General features: G+C 39.6%; 1 protein-coding gene across 1 annotated transcript; it reads left to right on the top strand.

Moving 5' to 3' along the window:
• Window positions 1–432: 432 nt before the first annotated feature.
• Window positions 433–11,447, top strand: LOC141431794 (U4/U6.U5 tri-snRNP-associated protein 1-like; the record flags this gene model as incomplete). The annotated part of the gene is given in 8 exon segments (XM_074092972.1): window positions 433–730; window positions 4,300–4,426; window positions 5,362–5,546; window positions 6,647–6,779; window positions 7,737–7,842; window positions 9,162–9,296; window positions 10,233–10,346; window positions 11,244–11,447. Coding segments are annotated over 8 exon segments (1,143 nt in total), but the record flags the coding sequence as incomplete, so codon positions are not given.
• Window positions 11,448–11,465: the final 18 nt, after the last annotated feature.

The following is an 11,465-nucleotide window of genomic DNA, read 5'->3' as shown; positions in this document are numbered from 1 at the left end:
CTGTAGAATATGTGGCGAGGAAGACGAAACAATGGAACACATTATGTGTGAATGTGACGCCCTCGCCAGATCAAGAATGAGACTCTTTGGCGACGGATACCCCGCACCAGGAGACTTTAAGGCACTACCGCTACGTCAAATCATCCAATTTATGGACGAGGTGATAAAGGCAATAGAGTAAGTGCGAAGGAGGGGTAATTACACAAAAGATCCCTACGGGTCGAAGTGTATCCGCAAGGACCCCTAACGATAAGATAAGATAAGATATGTCAAGTGGCCAGATTTGACGATGGAAACGAGCGTCGAGCGACTTGCATATGGCCGCACCTTAAATACAAAATTATATTTGGCTTCAAAGGTCTCGTTACCAAGCCATAAACTTCAAATAAAAAAAAAAACAAATACAAACAAAATGGCGCCCTACTACTACGACGTTTACCGAATCGAATGTGACAGATACAACGCACAGACAGAGTACCTTTTTTATATACTGAGAATACAACGTGTTTGTTTGTCATCGATTATTTTGTGGAATAAAACAGGATAAACGCAATAACTGATATTGGAATACATTAAAGCACCCGCAACAAGATGGGTTCAAAAAAACATAAAAAGGAGTCAAAGAAGAAGAAGCACAGGAGTAGGTCGCGCTCTCCTTTGGAGGGAGAGGAGCGCGAGAGAAAAAGGCATAGAAAACACAAGGATCGGAAGAAGGACCGCTCACCCGACGGTTAGTTTCACTTTTATTATATTGCGTGTCTGCTGCTGATGATCTCTTCAAAGATACAAACGCTAAACCTGTCATACTCGCGATGTACCTACTTATAGCGATTTCTTGTTCTTGGAAAGATGATAAGCGGCGTACGGTTCCCCCGTTTGACTTGATAATGGCATTGTTTGCTCGTTATTTCAGAGCCGGTGGTATTCGAGTCGGGCCACCGCGCCCCGAGTGTGGCTGACGGCAGGTGGGTATTTGTAATGTAGTTGCCTCCACTGGGCCCTACTTTAAGTGTTTTTTTAAAGTCCGACATTCTGATCATTATGAATGCAAAAACGTAGTTTTTATTTGTGTGAACATACAGCTAACTACTTGTCTTTATAAATTAACTAGCTTTTGCCCGCGGCTCCGCTCGCGTGGTATTCGGTTATTGCGCGCTGTTCCCTCGGGAACTGTGCATTTTCCGGGATAAAAAGTAGCTTAGTATGGATTATATTTTTATTGGACTAAGATGCCCAGTGCTGCCATGTACTTAATCTAAAAATTTAAACTAGTTTTGTCATTTGGACAGATTTAAAATTAAACTTAGATGTTCAACAGAGACGGGTAACACTCTTTCCTGGCCCGGATAATACCAACATTAAAATACTGACCCTGTTTTTTGTGTACACTCCTATAGAAACTGACATGAGCTTCTATGGGTGTGTACATGAAAAACAGGGTCGGTATTTCCATGTCGGTATTATCCGGGCCGGGAAAGAGTGTCACCCACAGAGACCATAATTTTCATATCTCTGCTAAATATTGCTTGCAACTTCTCTTAGATGGACTTATGATGTACATTTAATTATTTATTACAACAGATATTGATTCTAATACGTACATGCAATAGAAAACCAAATTCAAAAGATGTTTAATCTGTTGTATGCGGGGACTAAAAAAATTACTGAATTCTAGTCTCATCTGTTTAATAAGCACAAAACCTGCTGATTTAAAAAAATACAAAAAAGATTAACATACAAGGGGTTAAAAGTAGAGTAAATTGCATAACTATTGGGAACTCATCCTGCAACCAACAACTTTTTAGGTCATTTTGTTTTAGTACAAAGATATTTGAAACTAATAAAATAAATTGGCGAATCAGGAACTATTAGTTACGCGCTCATATGATGCGCAGGACGTTTAATATAATTATTAAAAACAAAACTAAAATCATGCATGATCCTATTGGATTTTTAGAAGAAATAAAACATGTTTTTTACTTGCCCTTAGTAATTTTTCAGTTTTCTTACATGAAACAAGCTGCAACATGAATCATCATGTCAGCAATATATAATAATAGAATCACTTCAGGTAGCTTACATAAACTGGCTTAACATTGCTATAATGCAACTTTCCAAAGAAAGTTTTTTCAGCATATTCGTTATAATGGCACAATATAATAGATACTATGAAACCCTTTTTTTTAACCCCCGACGCAAAAAGAGGGGTGTTATAAGTTTGACCGCTGTGTGTCTGTCTGTGGCACCGTAGCTCTTAAACACGTGGACCGATTTGAATGCGGTTTTTTTTATTTGAAAGTTGGTTTTCTAGCGATGGATCTTAGACACATTTTATCAAAATCGGTTCAGCCGTTTCAAGATCATCAGCTCTTTTGTTCGCTGCAGTAGGATTCTTAGACGCATAATGGGTATTTACTTTACTTTCAAACATATTTGGGACCTAAAATTTGAAACACCCATGTATGCTATATAACTATGCAATATTATGGAATTCACGGCCTGATGCTGCAGCCAGGATATCCAGAACACTAGTAGGTACACTCTTGATAAAACTATAGGAGATATATCGTGTTTGGATTCGTTTTGATCAGTATTTGATTCTACATACAATGCAATGGTGGCAACACGACGAGCTGATGCTGCATCCAGGATATCCAGCACACCAGTATACTCTTGAAAAAATAATAGCAGATTATGTCGTGTTTGATACCTTTTAATCAGTATTTGATTCAACATAAAATGCAATGGTGGCAATACGATGAGCTGATGCTGCAGCCAGGATATCCAGCACACCAGTATACTCTTGAAAAAATAATAGCAGATATGTCGTGTTTGATTCATTTTGAACAGTATTTGATTCTACATACAATGCAATGGTGGCAACACGATGAGCTGATGCTGCAGCCAGGATATCCAACACACTAGTACACTTTAAAAAAAATATACCAGTTTAAAAAAAATGAAAAAAAAACTTAAATTTAAAATTTAAAAAACCCCCGACACCAAAAAACGCCAGCAATAATAAAAAAACGCCGCCAAAAAAGACAACTAAAAAGTAAAAAATAATTATGCACTACCTAGCTGTTGCCCGCGACTTCATCTGCGAAGAATTCGTTTATCCCTATCCCGCGGGAAGCATGCTGATTTCCAGCAAAATTAGCCTAAGTTAGTTTAGTATAAGTACCTAGTAATATTTTTTTTATCTAAGCGTCTTCGGTGTCGGGGGACCGCTAAGGTTAATAATTTAAAAAAAACAACATATGTACTTTAGTTTCCTGTTAACCTTAGCGGTCCCCCGACACCGACGACGCTTATATAAAAATCGGTCATCGTTATATTTCGTTTTCTAGAATTTTTTTACCGTACAATGGCAAAAACTAATAGACACTGGCAAAATTGTCCTCGAATGGACAGAGCCATATTTTTTTTAAAGAAACAACAAGGTTGTAGAACACATATTTGGCTGACAGTACATAATTTATAGATCCACATTAAATGTGATGCTACTTTCACAACTTGATTGTTTTACAGCCTTTTATAGTTAATCAATTACGTCATTGCATATTGTTAATCAATTATACTAAAGTTTGTTAGTTTGTCTGCTGAACCGATATAGATTAAATTCGGTATACAGATAGTTTGAGTCCCAGGGAAAGGCACAGGATAGTTATATCCGGGAAAATTGCATAGTTCCCGCGCGATAGTGATAACTGAATTCTACGCGCACAGAGTCGCGGGTAACGGCTAGTAAACCTTAAAACTAATAAGAAAATATTTTGTTTTTATAAATTTGGAGGAACTGTCCAGCTGCCGCACTCATAGACGCCAATTACGATTGAATTGTACATTAGTCACAATATTTTGCACAAAAATTTCAAGTTGGACGAATTTGTGATTCATTTACAGTTCAATTTTCATGTACCTCTTATTTTGTCACTGCTTGTTATATTGTGGTGTACAGTCAGCATCTAAAGAAGCGGATCACTTTTTTACTTTGTCGTTTTAATACCTTTGTCCAATTTTGTATGGTGTTAAGTATGTTGCTGTAAAGCGACAAAGTACAAAAGTATCCAGCTACTATGCATGCTGACCGTACAATAAAAAAAGGCATTGTATTAGCGTCTCTGAATGAAGTAGTAAAAGTCTTTAATATATAAGTCTTTTATATAGGACGCTAAGTTGAAGTTTATCAAGTCTCGCTGCCATTTACTTGTCTAGGGGAACCGTTTTTACTAATCTATTCCACATGTGATCATATGAGTATAATGCTGATTAATAATAACATGTGTATTGTTCCAGTTGAGGAGGTCCCGGTTGACTCTCACCTGGCGCGTGCGCCGGACGACGCGCGCAGCCGCAGCAGCAGCGCCGAGCGCGACCGCCGCGCGCGCCGCGACCGCGTGCGCGACGACCCGCACAACTCCAAGTACGTACACTATACTGTTTTACTTTAAGGCCCTGTTACACCATCCATTGATTAGTGTTAACTGCCGGTTAAATGTGATGCCGTCTCTATTTGTTTTGTTTGAATAGACGGAGACGGCATCACATTTAACCGTCAGTTAACACTAATCAATGGATGGTTGAAACAGCCCTTAAGTCATGGTAGACACCATGACTTAAGGGCTGTGGTTTGATTTATAGCCTCGGGAGCAGAAAGAGGTGGGTTCGAGCCTGTTCGAGCCTACACCTATAAGATTTTCAGAATTTATGTGCGAAATTACTTTTGAAGCTTATCTTTACGGTGAAGGGAAACATCGTGAGAGAATCTGCGCGTATCTGTGAAGAAATCCAATGGTGTGCGTGAAGAACTCAATCTGCACTGGGCTCGCGTTGGATCTACTTATATCATATCACTCACTCTAGAAACGATGTAAACAACATTAGGCTTGATTGATCGATCACTCAAGATCAGTGTTCTCCAATTTTAAGGAAAAAGACATATTAACGTGCGCAAGATTTGTTGTGTGAATCGCGAATTCGTTTTGAACACGATCCTGTTTGCGATTGTGATTGTGTGAAGCCCACCACACAGTCCAGTTGGCAAGAAGAATATCATCACAGTTGTTTTTACACCTCTCCATTTCTTCCGTGGATGTCGTAAGAGGCGACAAAGGATATAGGTTAAGGTATACCGTAGGCGACAGGCTAGCAACCTGTCATTATTGTACCGTTTTTGACAAACTTTAAACCTAAAATTGCTAAAAGTGGCTCCGAAGCGGTAACGTTTCCTGTGCTCTACCCCATTTGGGAATACAGGCGTGATGTTTTTGTGTGTGTGTGTGTTTTTATATGATGAAAACTAATTTACATTCATCTAGCCTCATCACTATTTAAATATGTCTTAATTCACGCACACAGCAGCACGCAGCAGTCTCGCGAGTTAAGCTACGAGCGCGAGGAGTCTCCCGAGGCGGGCGGCGCGGGGGGCGCGGGGGGCGCGGCCGTGTCCGGCGCCGGCGCCGAGAGCCTCTCCATCGAGGACACCAACCGCCTGCGCGCCAAACTTGGCCTCAAGCCGCTCGAGGTGCATGAGAAGCCAGAAGGTTAGTACACACCGGAACTGCTAATATTGTGACTGCACAGTGCACAGACTATGTAGCACTTTTTAACCCCTGACGCAAAAAGAGAGGGTTTGACCGCTATGTGTGTCTGTGTGTGTCTGTCTGTGGCACCGTAGCTCTTAAACAAATGGACCAATTTGAATGCGGTTTCTTTTATTTGAAATGTTTTCTAGTGATGGTTATTAGACATGTTTCATTAAAATCGGTTTAGCCGTTTTTGAGATATTGAGCTTTGAAGTGACAAAGTCGGGGATTTTCCAACTTTTTGTTAGTTAGGTTAGGTTAGGTTATCTTCTGATGAGCTTCGAGTGCAGTCATAACGATAAGGCGCGGGCAGCTCTCCTGATGACAGCTGATCTCAACTTGATGGCACATGAATATTAGTCTCAAGTTTGATGTTGTGCAAATACTTGTAAAAACGTAGTGTATTGGGATGATTAAAATGAAAGAGAACTGAAAGATCGATTCGGTTTTCGCGCGCTGTTCCCTCGGGGACTGTGCATTTTTCTGGGATAAGAAGTAGCTCTAATGAAATTCCGCACATGAATTTGGAAAAACTCAGAGGCAAACGAGCTTTGCGGTGAAGGAAAACATCGTGAGGAAATCTGCACAAACCTGCGAAGCAATTCAATGGTGCGTGTGAAGTTCCCAATCCGCACTGGGCCCGCGTGGGAACTATAGCCCAAGCTCTCTTGTTCTGAGAGGAGGCCTTGTGCCCAGTAGTGGGACGTATATAGGCTGGGATGATGAAAAAGTAGCTTATGTCACTCACTGGCCCATAAACTATCTCTATGCCAAAAATCGCGTCGATCCGTTGCTCCGTTTCGACGTGAAAGACGAACAAACATACACACTTTCACATTTATAATATTAGTATGGATACTTTTATCGAGATAGTCATTAATTTTTGATAGTTTTTCTTAACCGTTTTGGACCACACGATACCCTAGCTGGCAAGTACACATTTAGCAAAAAACTAGTAATAAAATTGAGTTTGCACAGCAATCAATATTTCCGAAAACGGTATCGAATTTTGGGTAATATTGAATGTGGGTTATTTGATGTCGTGTTTCGTTGCGCAGAGGACGGCAAGTTCAAGGATGACCTGGGCGAGTTCTACCACAAGCCGGCGGCCAACCTGGCGACGCAGCGCCGCAGCGACAAGATCCGCGAGCGGCTGGAGGAGCGCCGCGAGCGCCGACAGATCGAACAGAAGTATGCCCACTGACACTTCCTGTGTCAACACTTAACTCCTATTTAAACAATGCGAGAATTTGCACGCAAGTTTTACTATATTGCGGTATTTGTTTGATCAACTGAATTACATGATCTTTATTCCCCCATCTCCATTTTGCCAGCGGACTTCCAGGCGAGCGGAGCGTCTTCACCCTTATGTAGTTAGTTTTCCGTTAGCCAACACGAAGCGGTTTGCTTCATCTTTCATAATGCGAACTGCTAAGGAATGGAATTCGCTCCCGTCGTTTGTAATTCCGCATAAATAAAATCTATGGCTCTTCAAGGCTAGAGTGAATAGGCAATCTGCACTTAACATCAGGTGAGGTACGGGTCCATCACAGTCAGTTATATTATATGTTATATGTAAAAAAAATTGACCCTCAATAGTCTGCGATGTATAATGCAACTTACATGCAAGTTTAAAGGCTTTAATTTTATATAGCTAGATGAAAATCTATCTTCGACGGATATAGCGGGACAACCTGACTCAGACTGCTTTGGATTGAGAGGAATGGGGTGGGGGAGACCTTTGCCCAGCAGTGAAACGCCAACCCAGGCTAGAGAGTTTATAGTAACAATAAGATGAAAGGCCATCGGTATTCCTGTTGTACTTGTGATAATGATGCCTTTTGTAACAGTAGGATTTTTAGTTGCTGTTCAGTGTTTGGTCATATTATTACATCTGTAAAAGAGTATTATGACTTACTGACGGATTGGACAACGCCACTAGCCTAAACCATTGTAGCTGTAGTGGTGCACAAGGAGAGAACTTTTCAAAATTCTCATAGGATAAGGAACCAGTCCACTAAACCAATATTCTTTTTACCACAATGACAAAGCTTGAGGCATAAGGTAGTTAAATATAAATTAGAGAGCACATTATTATTACGCATATATTAAAAAAAACTCAATAAACTAATAAGTTTTTTTGTTTAGGTTACAAACGAAGCTCCTCACAGAAGGCTCCGACGATGAAGACATCTCTGCCTGGGTCAACAAGTCGCGGGACCTCGAGAAGCAGAAAAAGGAAGCCGCTAAGAGGGTAACAGCCTTATTCATAAAAAGTTAGAGCCTCCTTGAAGGCTCCTTGAAGGCCCGATGCTAAAAAACATGATTCATAAACGTCTGTTAGCGCTAATCAGTCGATCAAGGCTCTGCTAAAGTTAGCGGACCGTAGACCCTCCTTTATCTCCCTGCTAAGTCACAAAATGGCCGCCACAAGTTTGAACAGCTGACTTTGACAAAAGCAAAAAACCATACCGAAGATATTTTAGTGAAGGGTGAAGTTACGCAAAGATTAAAAAAAAACCAGGAAAAAATATTTTCAGGAATTTGTATTTAAAAATCCTCTAAATTAGCAGCAATAAATTAACAATAAGTATGAAAAAAAAAATAGGATGATTAACACAATTATGGCTTTTTGCACAACATAAACATGCGGATCGGAAATGGCGGGAAAACAAACTTCTCGCTTTTAATTTTTTTTCCTGCTAATTTGCTGTCACTGCTGTCAACTTTTTTTTTTTTAATTATCGATTAGGCCATTTTTTGTCTTTGATTTGTCAAGGTGGCCAACATAACGAGTCTAATCAGTCTATCAGCGGCTCAACAACTAGCAGACTGCTAGCAAGCGTTTATGAATCATACTTCTTGACAACCGTCTAACAAGCTTAATCAGTCTGCTAAGTAACAGACCGATCAAACCTCAATTAAGGATTTTTTATGAATAAGGCTGTTAGGGTTTAATTTTAACGTTTACGAACTACAGTCGAAATCAAAGATATATTTATTTACACATTAACACCTTGTCACTGTATGTAAAGTTCAAATCCAAAAATACAGAGATAAGCCTGCCTGCTACCTGTAATTGGCTTTCTGTATCTATTGTTATTTTTAATCTGTATGTTTAAAGCTGTTGGTTCTCCAGAATAAATAAATAAATAAATAAGGAAACTTTATACAGTATTTGTATCTACCATAATAATCAACTTTTGATAAATTAAAAAAAATATGTTGGTTATTCACAAATAAATAAATTCTTACCCCCTTATTCATAAAACTTAACAAGCCTATGTTAACTAACAAATGCTTTGTCCCTTTCTAACAAATACAAATGTCGAAGTGACAGATAAGGACAAACGAATTTTAGCGGCATTTTAACTAAAATAGGTTTGATTGTCGTTTATGAATAAGGGGGATAGTTTCTAATTTTAAAAGCTCAAGGCAATGTAATCTGGCAAAAAATAAGAACGCAGTATTTACAACTTCAATGAATTTGGTTAGTCTAGGTATGTCGCAATTGAAATGGCAGTTATAGTTTAGAACGTGGTGTGTATTTGTGTTGTGTTGTGTTGTGTGCAGGCGGCCATGCTGGACGAGATGGACGAGGTGTTCGGCGTGTCGGCGCTGGTGGAGGAGGAGCAGCGCGGCGACCGCGCCGCCGCCTACGGCGCGCACTCGCTCGCCGGCCTGCGCGTGGCGCACGACCTCGACGCGGTCTGACACTTGCCAACTGTCTAACTCACCCGACGGCTTCCGAATGCCCGCGCCCCGGCCCGGCATGCATATTTAGAGCTACAATTATAACTTGTGAAGGGAGTTGCCGTACTAAAAATACAGGAAACCTCTAATTGTATTGAAATTTGAGGATGTAACTAAACATTTATGGAAATTATCAAAAGTTATGTCGTGATCTTTATCTTTATTGTTGAAAGAACTCTCGTGCATAGTGATGTGTCAAAGGAAACTCGTCTGCTCGTCTGTCCGCTATTACATTAAAAAAAAAAGTTTTGCGGAATTTTCCATTACAGGACAATTTCGGAAACTTCTCACATTTTGTATGGGAATTAATGTAGGATCGTAAAAATTGAAGAAAAGCCACCTTTAACAGTAAAATAAAATATAATTCCAAAATAACCAAATCAAATCACGTCTTTCGTCTTCTGTCGCTTAGCAATCTCCTGTTCTACATTAAAATAAAATACATCTGCTGCTTATTCATTCTTCCTCTGTCACTCTCATACACTCACATCTCATGCTATCACTTACACTCTTTATACGTCATGCATGATACAGTCCTTTCCACACATCCTATATCAAAACTTCTCACAATTTGGTATGTGAATCTTTCCGTTTCCTAAATTTAGAATTCATATATTTCTTGTGAAAATTTCCAGATAATTCCAAATAGTTTTCCAACATTTTGAAAACTTTCTGTAACTTACACATCTGTACTCATGCATAATTTCAGCGACTTTGAGACTCATTTTACACTTAAATTAACATCCATCCATATCCATATCATCCATAACATATAACATCCATCATAAGTTTAATTAACATCCCATTTTCAAATCTATTCGGTAATACAAGAAAGTTAAAGCCATTGTAAAGATATGATGATTATGAGGCGGCCTGTCGTGCGCAGCGCAGTTGGCGGAGGAGCGCGACACGGTGCTGACGCTGGCCGACAAGGACGTGCTCGCCGACGACGCCGAGGACGTGCTCGTGAACGTCAACATCGTCGACGACGAACGGTACAAGAAGGTAAACCAGCATTGCTACAACAGTGCTATCGCTATACCGCTCCCACTAATGGCATCCTGTACACTTGCCATTTCTTTGGAAATATATTATGCGTTCTATCTCTATAACAAAGTTTATCGAGATCGGTTTGGTAGTTGAAACATCGAAACTTAATAAAGTTACTTTCTCGTTATTAACATATTTTTTCATCTGGTACAAGTTAGCGTCATAATAATAAATTTATTAAAAAAATGAGAAAATAGCAATTGATCCCAACTGTTAAAGTTTCAGTCACTTAAGGGGATCCCATGCCCCAATGACCTTCGATCTGAATTCCTTAGTTTTCTAATGTTTTTGTAGCTTATTATATTTAACAACAACGGCTTTAAACAATATAGTATCCCATATTTATTTCAAAGTTCTTTGTCTTCGAGATATTTGGCATCAAAGTTGAACAATTTTAGGCCAAAAAACTAGTTTTCTGGCCGTAACTTTTGTGTTAATTAGTTTCAAATGAAAACCCTCGACCAGTTTTTAGAGATTTGTTAGATCTTTCTCGTCATTAGAGATACGAAATAAGTGTTTTTTTTTTTTTTTTCCAGATAATGTTTAAAAAATCGTACAAAATGAAGTATTAATTTTTTTTTTTTCATAATGCGGTAGACAAAAATGGAGATAAAAGATTGGAGAACCAATAGCCGTTTCACTTATAATTCTATCTGTAGTGCAAAAGTAGGAGATACGATTCAAAACTTGTCAAAAATCGATGAAAACCTCGGGTAGCCCCTTAACAGTTCTAGACTTTTTTTCCGTTTTAGTTTATTTGAAGGTGGGGTATTTTTTTATTAAGTTTTTAATAAGGTAACTTGGTTGTAAAAGGCACATGTATTTTGAATAACCAAAGCACTAATTTCTCAGAACATCGAGTCCCGCAAGAAAGCCAAGGCGGGCTACCAGGCGTACGACGACGAAGCCGAGTTGGAAGCGGCCGCGCTCGGGTTCCAGAAGCCCGTGCTCTCTAAGTACGACGAGGAGATTGACAAGGAGAAAGCGGAGCGGGAGCGTGGCTTCGTGCTCGGGGACGAGGCCGGCATAGAGGCGCAGCGCTTCCGGGACATGATGGTGAGATCATTTTTCAAT

This window comes from Choristoneura fumiferana, chromosome 10 (genome assembly GCF_025370935.1).
Source record: "Choristoneura fumiferana chromosome 10, NRCan_CFum_1, whole genome shotgun sequence".
NCBI classification, from domain to species: domain Eukaryota; kingdom Metazoa; phylum Arthropoda; class Insecta; order Lepidoptera; family Tortricidae; genus Choristoneura; species Choristoneura fumiferana.
This window is presented reverse-complemented; position numbering and strand designations above follow the sequence as displayed.